This window comes from Botryllus schlosseri, chromosome 16 (assembly GCF_051294905.1).
Source record: "Botryllus schlosseri isolate E-star chromosome 16, Bs_hap1, whole genome shotgun sequence".
NCBI lineage: Eukaryota > Metazoa > Chordata > Ascidiacea > Stolidobranchia > Styelidae > Botryllus > Botryllus schlosseri.
The window spans coordinates 2486244-2502571 of NC_137251.1; the positions used below are offsets into that span (position 1 = coordinate 2486244).

General features: G+C 40.3%; 1 protein-coding gene across 2 annotated transcripts in view; it reads right to left on the bottom strand.

Moving 5' to 3' along the window:
- Nucleotides 1–278: 278 nt before the first annotated feature.
- LOC145459454 (atrial natriuretic peptide receptor 1-like) overlaps nt 279–16328 on the bottom strand; it is a 34909-nt gene continuing 18859 nt past the window's right edge. Inside the window, exons 11-23 of one of the 2 annotated variants that reach the window (XM_080338089.1) lie at nt 15469–15550; nt 15202–15403; nt 13778–13849; nt 13237–13314; nt 6973–7150; nt 6297–6455; nt 5964–6119; nt 5739–5907; nt 3255–3401; nt 2608–2800; nt 2229–2403; nt 2076–2174; nt 279–1534 (exon numbers count right to left, since the gene is read on the bottom strand). In XM_080338089.1, coding sequence (XP_080194215.1) covers nt 1356–1534; nt 2076–2174; nt 2229–2403; nt 2608–2800; nt 3255–3401; nt 5739–5907; nt 5964–6119; nt 6297–6455; nt 6973–7150; nt 13237–13314; nt 13778–13849; nt 15202–15403; nt 15469–15550 — 1889 coding nt within the window. In that variant the 3' untranslated portion in view covers nt 279–1355. Of the gene's footprint in view, nt 1535–2075; nt 2175–2228; nt 2404–2607; nt 2801–3254; nt 3402–5738; nt 5908–5963; nt 6120–6296; nt 6456–6972; nt 7151–13236; nt 13315–13777; nt 13850–15087; nt 15404–15468; nt 15551–16328 lie in introns of both variants that reach the window. The other variant, XM_080338088.1, reaches the window with a different exon arrangement.

The window sequence follows — 16328 nt, forward strand, 5'->3', positions numbered from 1 at the left end:
AATATGTATAGTATACGAACGTCTCTGTCAACCCAATCGTGTTCAACGATTCAACCCATGAAGCCGCATCATCGCATCTCGTAGATGTTAACTCCATATTACCATAACCTTCAATTGTAGGGAAACTAGCCTCACTGTAAGCAATACATACAGAAATGTGCAAAGGTATTAGAGTAGGGCGATATACTAAAGGCGTCAATTCCTGAAATAATCACTTCAGAAGCCGATCGCAACTAGGCGACTTTAAGACATACAGTGAGTACAAACACATTCACATATACAGCCTACTGTACAAAAAATATATTCGGCAAGCCAAATGCAGCAAGCATGATAGAAATGAAACGCTCAAAATTGAAACAAGGAACGCGACGTTATCTATACGTCATTCCACGATACACCAGCTCAGAAATAAATATTCCCGCACGTGGTCACAAAAACGTCTAACGGTCAATATGATCCACATGATGATATCATGGGCTTTGCATGCAATCTGATTGGAGTCACGAGTATAGTCATGACTGTCAAAGCGCAAAGAATGAGGCGATATCGAAACTCAAGTCTGGTGTAACAATAAATCTAAGAATTGTTGGCTGTATAAGTATAGCAATATTCACGATTGAAAAATAAATAAAGAGAATAAAATAGAGGAACTTGATATTTTTATAAATGCAAGTAATTCGAATCGCTTCTGAATTGGGTTTGAATAAGATCGAGGTCGCCTTTCGGGTACGTGCTGGGTTTTAGGCTGTTTAATTACCACACAGACTGCGAGGGCACTGTCGTAAAAAAGTCATGGGCACAATTGAGTCGTGCTGTATGTCAGCTGATCAGGAATAAGCAACAAACATATTATGATGCTGAAACAGTATGGAAATCATACATAGCACCCTCGACTCACCGTACTGGCATACTAGCTACGCTCATTTATTGCCACTGGTCATCGGTTCATAGAAAATCACTGATTTCAATCGAGCCTGCGTGTGGTTATGGTCGGTAGGTTAATGTTTACAGGACTCCAATGTACTAATAGTCCGCTTCGGACTTCGCTACCACACAGTATGCGATACTTGATAAATATCATTAGATTCCATACGGGATATATATCCCATTAGTTTAACTCGAAATCAGTGACATGTCAGAAGATTGGCACGGAGTTCCAATTGCTAATACCTAAATACAGAATCATCTGTAAGCGCTAATCTTCGAAAGTTGATCGCAGCGTTACAGACTGTTGAAAGTACGTTTGGGCGTTGGATTCCGTGCTATTTATATAGCAGTTCCGACTGTTTGGTGATCGAGGTTGGACACATCCCACGCGGAGTGTATCGGGGCAAACTAATTTCTGCGTGTAGGAATTAGATTTCTTTCTCTTCGTGAGTAGCTTCTTCTATCATGAGAGGATTTTCGCCCAGAAGCCAATACGTCGTGGTCTTGCCCTTTCCTTTCAATTCGATTTCTCCTCGTAGCTCCAAGTGAAAAGACTTGAACTTGTCCAGCAACGATTTCGTGGATTGCGAGACGTGTATTAGGAGAGCTGTTACAATAATGAAAAGAATAGTCAACATAAGACATCATTTAGTCGTCATGCACAGTCAGAGCATAATTCGTCAACACCAGAGAGATACACATATAAGGCATCCAAGTAAACGGATGTATCAATGCGCAAAACCCTACATGTGAGGGATATGCAGCCGAGGGGGCCACCAATGAAAGCTTATGAGGCCTTGCATTGAACTGTCGCGCAATGTAAGTCCGAGAAAGGTGATTGGTAACTAGATAGCCACTTATGATACACTCCATGTAGACTTCGAACTAATTCATAAATTCCTATTTACGTACAATAGAAATAATGATTTACCAGGAGTTTCAAAAAGAATACAAATTATAGAAATAATACGCGAAAGGTTTAAACATTACCCAAATGAGCCGAGTATGTATTCAGATAAGCCGTCGCGAAAGATTATTAGACAGTCAAATGCCGGTCGTGATCATACAAAGTCATCCCGACTGTATGCCTATGAGTGCTAACCTACCTCAGTAGTTTAATGAAGCCAAGTGGCATCAAAAATACTCACGCAATCCGGCTGATTCCATACGCGACGCAGTGTTCACAGTGTCCCCGAAGAGGCAGTAACGCGGCATTTTCAGCCCGACGACTCCAGCACAGCACGGACCTAGGCGAAGAACAAGTTGTAAAAATGAAAAACAAGCGTTTACTAACAGATTACCGGAATGGATGCCGATTCGTAGTTTCAGCTGCTCTCCCTGCCTGTGGCGGATTTTGAAGTTACTGACGGCGCGGAGCAGTGCTAGGGAGGTGCGGGCGATTTCTGCCGCGTGTCTGATGCCGTTTCGTTCCGGCAGACCAGACACCAACATGTACGCATCACCGATGGTTTCCACCTGGGGAAGAATTATGTAAATGATATCAAAATCCAGAAATGATCACTAACGATGTAATTAAATGTACTAATGAAATATTATGTGTTAAAATAGTGAGTTCAAAATAACGAAGCATTGTACATACCGGCATACCTATAGATTCTATATGCTTGTATGCGATATCAAAAGTGTCACGTCTAATGAAAGAGCAAAAGAAGCATATACCTTGTATACATCGAAGCTATCGATTGTCGCGTCAAAACATGTGTATAAGTCGTTCAGCATATCAACAACTTCCATCGGGGTAGATGTTGCGGACAATGTTGTAAAACCGACAATGTCGGAGAAAAGTATTGTGACGCTTTCATACGCTTCGGCGGGCACAGAGTCGCCCAATTTCAGGCGCTGAACAACCGGGCTGCAAACGAAGGATTTATTATCATTTATTAGGAACACGAGCAGTTTTTATGGTTCTTTATAGACTGCTAGTTTGTCGCAAACCTTGATCAGGCACCAGATTACGATAGAGCTATAACAGAAGGCTGCTCGCGCAGCACTTGAGCTACAGGCTTTAAATTCCAAGTAAACGGCATTGTCTTCCTTATTTCGGAAACAAAATGACGTGTCAACGACATATAACTTGAAATAAACAGGAAAAGCGATAAGAGTCGGACCGCTCCCAGTTCGAATGTTAAAAATTGGTCATATATTGTAATTCATAAGGTATGGGAATTGATGCGTCAAACCATACTATCAGGCGTTCATAACATTTAACTACCACACAAAATGACATTATTGAAAAGACTGGGTAGTATATACACAAAATGTGGCACTACGATGGTCATTGGCCAGTGATAGAAATTGCCGCTTACACAGGCAGCATTTGATACAGCAGGTCGTCTGCTTTCTTCTTTTCTTCCAAATACGCGGCGGTCCTTTCTTCGACGAGACCTTCCAAATTACTCGCGTACTGCTCCATTCTGGATAACAAGCTATCGAGTAGATTCCCGGGATTGCCCCTGAAACGCAGATCGATCGTGGTGGTAAAATAATGCCTTTGATGTTCAAACCTATATTATCGAATAATGTTCTCGGTTACTATCTTCGACTAACCATGCAAACTTCAGAAATGATAATAATCTTGCGCTGTAGAAGGATATATGGCAAAATACATCACTTCAACTTAAAAATACATTATAAATGAAGGCAATACGGCCCCGCACAAGACAGATAAAGATCTAGCATTTGGCGGTGTAACTGAAAGAGTTATATTTAGGACTGGTGCTAACGACCAAACTTTTCGTGTTCGTGACAACGAACTTTTATGAAAATCTCTTTGTGAACTTGATTACAAGATGTGATGTGACAATGCTACACACAAATGCCGTTCAGCTGTCCTGTATACTCTCTACAGTCTGTTCCAGGAGTGGTGTAGTTATTAATCAGAGTACGCATATAGTGTCAGTGGCTGGAGCCAAATGTCCTAATACTAACACGTTGATCAAACTACAATGGATCTGGGGTTATTGTTCGGCACGCCAGGCCTGAATCCCACCCAATATTGCTGAGTTGCTGGAAAATCTTTGGAGCATAGGAAATACCGATTTTGCTCCACTGGATCAAAGTATCATTTGCGGTTCCATTGGTCAAAGTTGACTCTGCTATTAGCGAGAAGATAGGCTCGTGATCTCGTTCACGCTCGTTGCTATGTCTAGGATGTAACAGCAGTGGAAGCGAGCCAGTGCATTATTTATAACTTACATAGCTTGATATTTCAAGAAAAAAATATCGCGAATCGGTATAATGTTAGTGGTACACGGTAAATCTCAGATCTCTGTGTTGAATTTTCTTTGTTGTGATTGATATTTATCACAAACTTTCAGGGCAGAACCCGAGGTGCTCAGTATCGAAGTACTTCTACTTTTTCGGAGTACTCAAGTAGTTATGGTTGTAGACTACTTCCACTTCTACTTGATATAGTTTTTTAGGCCAAACTTACTGCATACACTCAGCATGTTGTCGAGTAGAAAGCACTGTTGGAATGTTTGCATTACTCTTATGTGTGCGATCGTCATAATAACTGGTCGAAAGCTTCTATCACGGTTACTGAATATATAATTGAAAATAGTTTATTGACAAAACTATACGCCTAAAATACTAACTTCTTTACTTACTCGGTAATAGCTATATGCGCATGTACTTGAGTAGAAATTTACAACGGTACTTCTACTTCTAAGTGATGTAGGGTTACCATATTCTGAGATCCAAAAAAGAGGACAATTTTTACAAAAAATACAAGAGCATACGTTAAAGCGGGAAATTTTGTAATTTTGTAATTTTTACGGCTATCGTTAATGGGTTGACCAAGAAAAAGGTCACCTTTTAGACTCGACTCCCGGTCCCGAAATACCCGTTTCCACGTATGATCGGTTCGGCAGTGGTTCTCAACCTTTTTCGAATCATCGCCCCCTAATCAAGCTCGACAAAAATATTCACCCCCAGTATTTACAGGTCCGAAAAATAGAACACATATACGGGAAATTATTCACCAAACTCTGATCGCTGGTGAATTGACTAAAAAATGATCATTATCCGAGTAGGTGCTCGGAATACCGGTTTGCGCGCCCACTTTTCGTTTAAGTTGAGCTTTTTTCAGTCAACTTTCGTGTCATATGCAGAATAAGCCGTCTTCAATGTATTTTCTGGACGTGTTAATGAAATATATCTCACAGGACGTTGTAACATTGTCGCCCCTTAGCTATTTTCTCCGCCTTGAATCTCCAAATCGGGCACGTTGGGAACCGCTGGGTTAGAATTACCCTTTTTTTAGTCAACCCACCGGCGATCGGTGTTTACAGCGTTGTTTCGCTGCTAAAATTCATTGAGTTTCATCGAAATCCCGTTTTCGCGTCGATTATGTCATTTTTAATTGTCTTTTCATACAGTCGCCTTATTCTCAAAGTTTTCAAAAGGATTTATGGTATCCCTACCTAATAACTATCCTGACCACTTCTGGGCAGAGCCTACGAAGTCTGAATTATTATCAATGCTCGCATACCTAACAGAACCTTGAAAAGAAAGTTCGCACCATTCCTTGTTAAGCATTAAAGCAAATACAGATATTTGGTAATCGCGAGTATCAATCAGGTTCAAATACGAGGAATAGGGATATAAAACGTTTTTTACCATCCATCATAAGCAATGTCAAGTTACTAATACCATACCTATTTATGAAAAAGTTTCCATCATATACTACATCAGTCGATGATTTCCCGTTGCTTCGAAAAATATATTACATAACTAGCTACCACGCTCACGAGAGAACGCATCGGCGCAGATAAAGAAGAAGTTCTCACTTATTAAAACGCTTGATAATATCTTTCAATTCGTTGAAATCCGGTCTCTCCGACGGGTCCTCGCTCCAGCATCGTTGCAGCAAATGACAAAAGCCGTCGCTCAAAGCATCGCGGTCTAGTGACGGCCGGAAGTAAGGGTAGTAGCCTTTTCGGATTTTATCGCAAATTTCTAAAGAAACCGCCGTCATTTTACGGCCCTTCTCCAAGTATAAGCTACCGGCATACCTTTCGGGTGCATGGCGGGGCCATCCACGTAAAATGTTCCTTTGCGCAACGCTATTTCGTGCAGCATTACGCCGAAGCTGTACACATCTCCTTGCTGCGTGCCTTTAGGTGGCGGTGTGGTGCAGCGTTGAAGTTCAGGGGCGGTCCACAGCTTTTCTGCGACGCAATGGGGCAGAAAATGAAGCTTGTTAACCGCAAATAACATCATAATATCAGCAAGTCTGAAATACAGCTTGTCATTGTGTTAAGGAAATAGTTCTTTCGGATATTGGCATGCTGAAAACTGCGTGTATCTGTATACATATACGTTCGTAGACACTCTACAATACTCACTAGCGTAATAGGACTCAAAGTCGTCGTAGCACGGCGTGGACCGCAGCGCGGCCAGTCCGTAATCGGTGATTTTCAAAACAAATCTCGAATCCACGACGCAGTTCGTGGATTTCAAGTTGCCGTGTGAATGAATTGCGCTTCCGTGCAAAAAGCTCATTCCTGTGTAAAATGAGTTTCGTGTTGACACGAAGCTACCCGCAATCCTGCGCTGAGCGCGCTAAGTATGCCCAAGGGGTATAAATAATTTGGAGACACAATGACGATCGGATGCCATCAACGCATATCTCCAAGTTTTGCCAATTCTGACCTACACATACACCATCCGGGCATAACAGGTATTTAGGAAATACACTTTATCTTGAATACCGTTGGAATAGACGTAGAATTTCCTTAATCAAGGTGCTAATGTTTAGGTTCGCTTCTATTTCAGTCTGCCTAGTTTCATTTAGTGTATCATTACATTTGTTATCAACGACAGGTTATTTTTGAAACGGCGGGAGAAACTTACTACGTATATATATGTTTAGAATGACACATGATGCAAGTATGACAATCTCAAGATAACAAGTCAACCGTTTATTACCAGCTAACAGTAGATATAGCAGTAATAGTTACGCCAGCGCTATATTGACCGTGGCGAGAATATTAAACAAAAAATTCCTTCCAAATCCATTACCTTTAACGACGTCATTCATGAGCGAATACTTGAACATCCATGCTAGCTGTATTTCCTCGTTTAGCAGTATGTCGCGCAGACTTCCTTTGGGGCAGAATTCTGTCAATATACCGATTCGTGGAGGGTCGATACAGGCCCCTTCGAAGCGGGTGAGATGGTCGTGAGTGATGTCCCGCATCTGCAGAGAAGTTGCATGATATACAACAGTCCGAATTAGGCCATAAAGTCTACCATTAGCAAACATTTGTTGGATAATCTTGTTTGAGAGATAAATTATCGAGATATCGTGTTGTCGGGAGAAGTCGTTCACACTTTCATTAGGTGTCTCGACGTCGACTTTTATCATAATACGCAAAACAAGTCTGCGTCTACAGAAAGAAGTTCCTGTACCAATCTAAAAAATAGTACGTTGAGCACGAGCACCCTATTCGCCCTTACTATTCGAAATTTCATGCCGGTGATATCATATTTTGTGATACGATTGTTGATTTACAACGTTCTTTCCAATTCTCTGCTAGTTGCCGACGATTATTCGGGTTCATTTCAATCTGAATATACTATTCAACAGTCTGAAGATGTCATTCATTATTATAAAATAGTTTCTAAACTTTGAAGAGAGTATATATATATGGGCACAATCGGGTGAATATCAGAGATGGTCAGTATACCAAAGTACTTCTACTTTGTCAGAGTACTTAACTAGGTTCGCTAACTCACACTAATTTCTCAAGTGGTCATGTTTTGACCACTTCCACTTCACTGTTTTTTAGGTCAAACTAGCCTGTTACAATTTGGATCGTGAAAAATAGACTGTATATATTTTCATGGTTTGTTGCCATCACTTTTATACGTGTAACTGTCATAACAACTATGCGAAATAAGTCGTATTCATGGTAACTGAATATATTATGGAATATTGCGCTTCCTTGTAGTATTAGCATCAGTTATTTTGCGTAAGCTGGGACGCAACTTGTGATTTCGTAAGAAATCGTCTCGGAGTAACTGCAAAAGTATGCGACCACTCGACCAACGCTACTTTTCCAAACTTAATTTTCTACTTCCATTTGAAGGAATTTGTTATACGCAGGGCGATTTCTTTACTTAAAAACGGAAGATTTTGACCTAAAAGATCAAACTTTTGACATATTTTACCTTAAAAAACTTAATTTTGACCAAATTTTGACCTAACGTATGCATAATGCACATTAGGTGCTTTCCCACATAATGTTAAAATTGTACTACTTATCTTCATTTCTGGGTGGAACTGAATGTCCTTTCGAAGTAATTTGACCTGAAAAAACTTTTTTGGCTCAAAAAAGGACAAATTTTTACATGACATTTTAACGAAATCTGGCCCGTAAAGAATTCCAGTAGTTACATCACGTATTATGGTAGAAATAATTAAAAAATTTTGCAGTACAACGAAAGATACTTTCCTACATTCTCGGGTAGAAAGTGTCTGTCCTTACTAAGTAGCTTGCCAAGAATGGAGAAAGAACGTTCAACAGCAGCAGTTATTGGCTGACAACACTGAATTTGTGCGTGCACTGCTGTGGTGGCACACCGTGTTGCTTCATTCAGACAATAGGGTCTACATCACAATTTTTCATCATGCGCTTCTCGATATAAGAACCATGCACTGGCCACGCAGTCTTGCAACCTATTTGTTTCATTTGAATGTTTATGATTCCAATGAGCGGACAATGGTAGACTACAACGGTAGACTACAAGCTGTAAAATGTCAAATGATAAGTTCACCCACAGTGCAAAATCTATAATACAAACGAAATGCAGGTTGCAAAAATTTTTGCCTTTGGAAACAATTTTGACATTTTTTGACCTAACGCTACAATTTTGACAAAATTTTAACTTTATTTGACATTTAAAAAATAGCCATAGTTATAAACTAAAATTCGCTATTTTCATATGTAATTGAGTACAAATATTCTGCGTCGCTTCTACTTAGGGTTGCATTTAAAACAAACAAGTTTAAAACATGGCCCACGGTTACAACATGCTTTTATAGTGATTTTTTAAAACCATGGCGTCACTAATCTATAATTGTGACTTCACAGTGGATTTGCATTGACAATTAAAAATATAGCATAAAAATCGCTCCTTTGACGAAAAAGGCTTCCGACCCAGTCATAAACTGACCAAAAATATCTGTGACCAGAACTACATCGTTATGCAGCATTTTTGCGGTCGGCGGTCTTCATCACCACAACGTCGACTATAACGGGTGCAAATCGTCTGTAGGCTCATATACAATATGTTTTTCGAAAGTACTTACATATTTGTGGCATAATTATACAACGTTTGAAAACACACATTCTTGAGGGCATGTTTTAAAAACACATTTTTTGAAAATACAAACCCTACTTCTATTTTAATTCCGTGCCATTGGTATACCTTGACCACCTCCGACAAATACAGTCGTTTTTCATCTTTAAATTTTTACCGGGGCAGGGACACGTATTTTTTCACTTCAAGGATATCTGGATCTAGTTCTACGTCAATATGGTGATGCCACATCATTATTTAAAATTTCCTACGCAGACAGCACGCGCTATTACACACGCGCCAAGACCGCAATTCCAATTCCATACCATTGTTCCCGCATACTGCGAGATCGTAATAACAAGATATCTGAATTCGAAACCATGTCAAAGTGAATGACATTGAAATTGTAATTTTTGCAACGCTGTTGACATTTGTAAGTCCCGAAATTAGTTGACTTTGCATAATTTCAGCGGCAAACTTGCTCCTTCGCACGATATTAGACTGAATCAGAGGCGCGAATATAACCAGGTGTGGGTACTCAATAAGTAGAAGTAGAAAGAACGTCGTAAATTTCTGACCAAGTACAAGTAGAGATTTCCGAGTAAGTAAGTATTCTCGGCCTGACTTTGCCCTACAAAAGTGATACTGTTATTAAAAGTTGTCTAAAACCATGCCCAGTAGTAAAAGTAAGTACTCTGAAAAAGCAGTAGTACACCGTTACTGATCAGTGATCACTACGGCAAATTTTTTTACATGTAAAATAAAAGTCAAAATTATGTCAAAATTGTAGCGTTGGGTCAAAAAATGTCAAAATTCTTTACAGAGTTAAAACTTTTTTGCAACCTGCATTTCGTTTGTATCGTAGATTTTGCGCTGTCGGTGAACTTATCATTTGACATTTTACAGCTTGTAGCCTACTTTATAGGCAGGGTTGCCATACCGTCCTTATTTCTAAGATTTGTCCCTATTTTGAAGGGCCGCGTCTTAGAAAACTCAACTGTCCTTATTTCTAAGAAATGTCCTTATTTTTGACTTGCGTCCTTATTTTGTCTTATTTTCAACCACTACAGAACTTCGACAGTTTTCCTCTGGTATCTGTGTTGCATAATTTTCATAAATTATGCTTTTGCGTCGAGATTTTATGACATCATAAAGGAAAGGAACTCTCGTGACGTACACACCATAAGATTTGACTTCTAAGTGGTGAGATAGCTCGGGCCGTGAGTGGTTTCGTCGGTTGCCACCTTTGCCAGTAAATTCGGCCACCGGTAAATTCGGCCAGTAAATTCGGCCGTAGGACACTTCGGCGCTCGGTAAATTCGGCCCTCCGAGAATATTGTATTAAAATGTATTACCAACCGTTAACATGAATTAATTACATAATTATACTATTATCAAGTGATTTGGAGGTCAGAGTATGCGTAGATCGCGTAATCGCGGGAGACAGCGCGGATATTCACGCGGCCGAATTTACCGGTGGTCTACCTGGTAAATTCGGCCCTCGGAGAATTTTGTATAAAAACGCATTACCAACTATTAATGTGAATTAATTACATAATAATATCATAATCAAGTGATTTGGAGGACAGGGTGTGCGTATATCACGCAGTCACCGCAGATAACGCGGATATTTGCGGAGCCGAATTTACCGACGGCCCAATTCAATCGGTAAATTCGGTCCTCAGAGAATTTTGTGTAAAAATGTAGTAGTGAAGCTATTAGTCATTGATAAATTGTTGTAAATTATATTGCACTTGCGCACATAGTTTTAGCTACTATTAAGGCTAAATCTGATTAGTTAAAATGAGCAGGCGTAAAAACGTTTTTGTGACGATTACGAGAGATAATTCAAAGGTATCTAACGAAGTTTTAAGGGCAAGTGTTTCGCACATTGCAATATCTGCAATTGTGACATTAACCTGGAGGCCATAGGAAAGACCGCTATTTAAACTCACATTCATACCCTAAAACACAAGAAGTGTGTCATCATGATTAATTAGAGCGAGTCGATGAATAATTTTTCTACAAGTCAATGAGCAGTGAGCACCAACGACCACAGACGACAAGGCTGCTTCTGCAGAGGGTGCCTGGGCATTCCATGCTGTCAAACAACAGCAATCATTCCTCACCAACGATTGCACATCGCAATTGTTCCAAGCAACATTCCCCGATTCCAACATCACAAATAAGTTTTATTCGGCCAGGACCAAGACTACAAGCATTGTTACTGGAGTTCTTGCTCCATACGCTCAAAAATGATTTTGTCTGCCTTTTTCCATCTTGATTGACGCCTCTAATCACAACGAGATGAAGAAGTTTGGTTTATCACCCTATGGGGATGGGCAAGTCCAACGTTTATTTTGGTTGGCGGGCTGACGAAGTGCTGTTTCGGCCCTGAGTAAAGGAAAACCTAGACCTGAGCTGTCGTGAGCACTTTCTAATAACAAGGAGTTGCTGGAGCAGATTTTTTCTGGCGAAAAGTATGGAATGTGATATACCACGGCTCTTATAGATAGGCTACAAAGTATGTTCAAAAACGCTTTTTCATGCTAATCTTATTTTTCGACTGTCCTTATTTTTGGGGCTACGTCGATGGCAACCCTGTTTATAGGGCTAGCGTTGTAGACGGCCCATTGTCTGCTCATTGTGAATCATAAGCATTCAAATGAAACAAATGGGTTGACACGTTGTTATGCTCAACGTACCGCAATATCCCAACTGAAGCAAGACTGCGTGGGCATTGCATGGTTCTTATATCAAGAAGCGCATGATGAAAAATTTTGATGTAGACACCATTGTCAGAATGAAGCAACACGGTGCCAGCCAACAACTGCTGCTGTTGAACGTTCTTTCTCCATTCTTTGCAAGCTACTTAGTAAGGACAGACACTTTCTACCCGACAATGTAGGAAAGTATCTTTCGTTGAACTAAAATTATTTTAAATTATTTCTACCATAATGCGTACCGTAATGTGACTACTGGAATTCCTCCCGGGGCCAGATTTCGTTGAAGTATAGTTTTTTCACGTAAAAATTTGTCAGTTTTTGCGGCAAAAATGTTTTTTCTCAGGCCAAACTACTACGTAATGACAGAAAGTTCCGACCAGAAATGAAGATAAGTAGTAGAATTCTAACATTGAGTGGGAAAACACCTAATTTCCGTACGTTAGGTCAAACTTAAGATTTTTAAGGTCAAAAATTGTCAAATTATGATTTTTTAGGTCAAAATCCTCCGTTTTTAAGTAAAAAAAAATCGCCACAGACTGATCAGTGATCACCTTTGTATAAAACAGGAAGACGCCAATAACAGCAATAGCTCATTTGGAGCGTACTGTTGGAAATAATAGAATTGGATCGGATACCAAATAATATAATCATCTCTATAAGACGTAATCCACGCTTTACCAGAATACCGGATAATTCCAGGATTACAGATCGGATTTGCCGAAAGTATCGCATATGAAGTAGCTCATTTCGGAATAATTTCAAATCTACCCCAGTGACACGTCATGGAATTATTTCTGGGCCCGTAGTATAGTCGGAAACGGTAAATCTTGCCACGGTACTTTCATAAATTAAAGCCACGAGCCCCCCAATACTGGACTGGCTTACCAATAATGATCATATCCACGAAACTTACACAATGGCGTAAAGGTGTGAAAACACCCAATATCGCTGGTTGTAATCAAGCCTCTCTATGAATAAAGATGACGTGATGACGTTATCATCGATTGCAAGATATGATTCACTGCGAAACGCGTTTAGACTCCGTGGAATAGGGCACAATTTCTGGATCCTACTGTGTGCGAATACAGGGCATAACAAAAGCAGCAATATTGTCTCAAGGAATATAGGCCTACTTCTCAAAACAAAGAACGTATCACAAGATATTTAGAAATGCGTACTCTCATAAGGCGAGGCATGCCATCTTGTCTGCAGGGTGTCAACGTAAAAACCTCTTCGGTAAAAGAAGCATTCTTACGTGTTTCAACTCCATCTGCAGACTTCGCGTGAGTTCCAGCTTCTTTTTATTTGTTATCTTTACGGTAACCAGCTTTCCCTGTGAAATCGAGGCCGAGTCAACGAAGGAAGTTATCTATCTTAAGACGATAAAATTGGAGATAAGACGTGGGCCCGGGTGACCTGTTTAAACGCTGGAAGTGGGTCGTAATTGGCGGCAGTACAATCGGTATGTTTCATAATACTTAGAATAAACTAACATTGCCATAATATTTCTGGAATGAACACCATTTGCATAGATACATTGCCAGAAGAGGTTTGTAGCACGCGCACGAATTGAGGAATGAGAACAATGAACAATCTATGCTGCGCTGGTGGATTGCTATTTCTTGCGTATTGTGACGCATAGAGGTTACCATAACAATTGTAAATAACTCCTGTGTCGTCATTAGTGACACGCTGTGAGCACTATCAGACAACTAACATTTGACTCATGCTATAGTCTGCAAACTCGCAGAATGTGAATATTGTTATTTCGAATAGTATACAAATCAGTTGTTTACCTTGTACATTCCTAAGGCGGTACAGGATGCGCTGTTTCGTTCACTAATCAGAGAGCCACAACTTGTCTTGTGCTGTAAATGAAACAACAGTAATTCCTAATCTAACTGAATATTCGAAAGAACTTGTTGCATATATAAAACGTAGTTAATTGCAAACCTCAATGTAATGGAGTTTGACGCAGTATCTGCGGTCATTGGCATGGTAACTGTTGAGAAATGGAATTCTATAGGTGATATTATTTACGAGATCGGTCCACGTAAAGCATTGAACAGCTCACCAAGGTTAACATCAAATTACATCATGTCAGAGTTACTGATGTTACCGCTTGCCTGCCCGAAAAGGGCACTAATTCGGTTATGTATACGAATAAATTGGAATTCAATGGAATTCACGCCTGATGCTTGTTTTCTGCGCTAGCACATTAAGAATTGAACGCCAAAGAGCAATTAGAAAGAGGATTGTGTAGGCCTGTAGGGCCAGGTATCTGGATTCAGGCTTGTACTTCAATCTTGAAATCAATTTGACGCTTTGTTACCAAGTATTAGCGGATTGAGTTTCCTCAAAATCAAAAGTTACGTAAATATCAGATTAAAATCTTCTGATAACTGGTAATGACTTGGTTGTAAGCAAAAAGGGATTTATATAATATAGCTGTCAAGTCATAACCCCGAATGTGCAGCAGGAGCAATTGTGAAGTCCTGTCCGATCCCGACTAAAATATTTCAACCCGGTCTACATAAATCAAAATGAATGCCATTTTCCACTGCGCACAAAGGCGTACTACTGCTTTATCGAGCTCGTACGAAATGCCGTAATACCAACCCTTGCATGCATGCACAGCACATGCACATTGTAACATTATTAGTGGACAATCAGATTTGAAATATTCGCGTTTTTGTATCGAACTTTTAACCCGAGTCAGATAGGATCAAGAGATCATTTTTTTCGCATTTACCGACAATTCACAATATATCACATCATCACACCAACTAATCGATTTGGAATTTTCAATTTTCTTTTTTTCATTTTCATACCCAATGCAGGAGATTAAACGCATTACACATGCCACCGATGACGACATGTACACTGAATTCAAAGAATTGCAGAATCCGTTACATTAAAGACGACGGTGATACCATCGGAAATCCTTTAAATCGACAGCACTTTTGACATGACAAGCAACGATAAGCCACCGCAAACAAGCACACCTATGACGCAACGAACACAACGTATCATTCGCATTCAATTAATCCCACCACGAGCGCCAAACCGAATCATGCCTTCCTCGCTTAGCATCACCCCTTTGTACCTCGGCGTCGTCAACTCTATTGCTCCATTTCCGCGATCGGAAAATCTTTGACCGCTTGTTGGCACGTTTCATGGCTATGGTGGGTGTCATTGGAGGTATAGGGAGAGACATCACCTCGGCAATGGATAGGTCGCTCCTTCCCATATCCAGGGCGTTGCGTTTGGACGATTGCGTATCCACGTAGTCGATCGATCCGCCGAATACGCCGGGTATGGGGCCGTTGCCGAGATTCTGAGTCCCGTCGCTAAGCCAAGTGATGTCGCACCAGAGAACTCTCCACAGTTGGCTTTGCAGCTCCTTGGCCAGTTTGTATTTCCTGTATATCGCGGGGTGGATTGGTTCAGGCGTGGTTTTTAATTAAATCAACACCCGGCTATTCACCTGTACGCGGTGTATGAAACTATGGCGATCACGACTGCCAACGAGACAATTGATATCACGACAGCCTCGGTCACAGATATCCCTGAAAAGATGGTATTTGATGCTTGATTCGCAAATTGTATGATACGCAAGAAGCAGTATGCAATAGCTATAGTCGACTGAAATTATTACTTTTTCTTTAACGTATTGTAAGACACGACATGCGGACTGCAGGGTCAGGCCAAGGCTACCAATCGACCCAAGAGTATTCTTTCATCGGATTGTAGGATTGCAAAGACTATATGGCAGGGTACTTTATGTGAAGGATTGTGGATTAACATTGTCGCCAAAATAATCTACCCTGTCTCAAGTAGCTGTGAAACGTTCTTCTGCATACGATATACACAACATGAATAATACATACGTGATTAGTGCCAGAAAATCGTCATTATATAGGCCGGAATCATTCATACGAAAGAAAATTGTGTGTGCGTCCATTTTTTCAAGTGTTGAAACTGCATAACTGCAATAGTCTATTCATGACTGGTGCAATTTACTGAATAAAAATGGCACGCTATTCTTAAAATAAAGTGGAAAAGTGTGAATACATGGTGTAAGTGACCCATGAATTGGGCAAGCGCTGTAACGAATCACGCCTACTTGAACTGATCAAATAGTTAAGCTGGTTATTGCAGTGTTGTTTATACTTCTGTAGCCACGGTCTTCGTAGTTATTTCGACTAGTTTTGCCACCAATACGGACTTTATTTGTAGGTTTGCAACTATTTCAAGAGTGGGATCATCAAAACCACTTGGAAATATATCCCCCATGGCCCAGGTAGTATTAGCAAAACCATATTGCTATGATCACAGAAATGCATA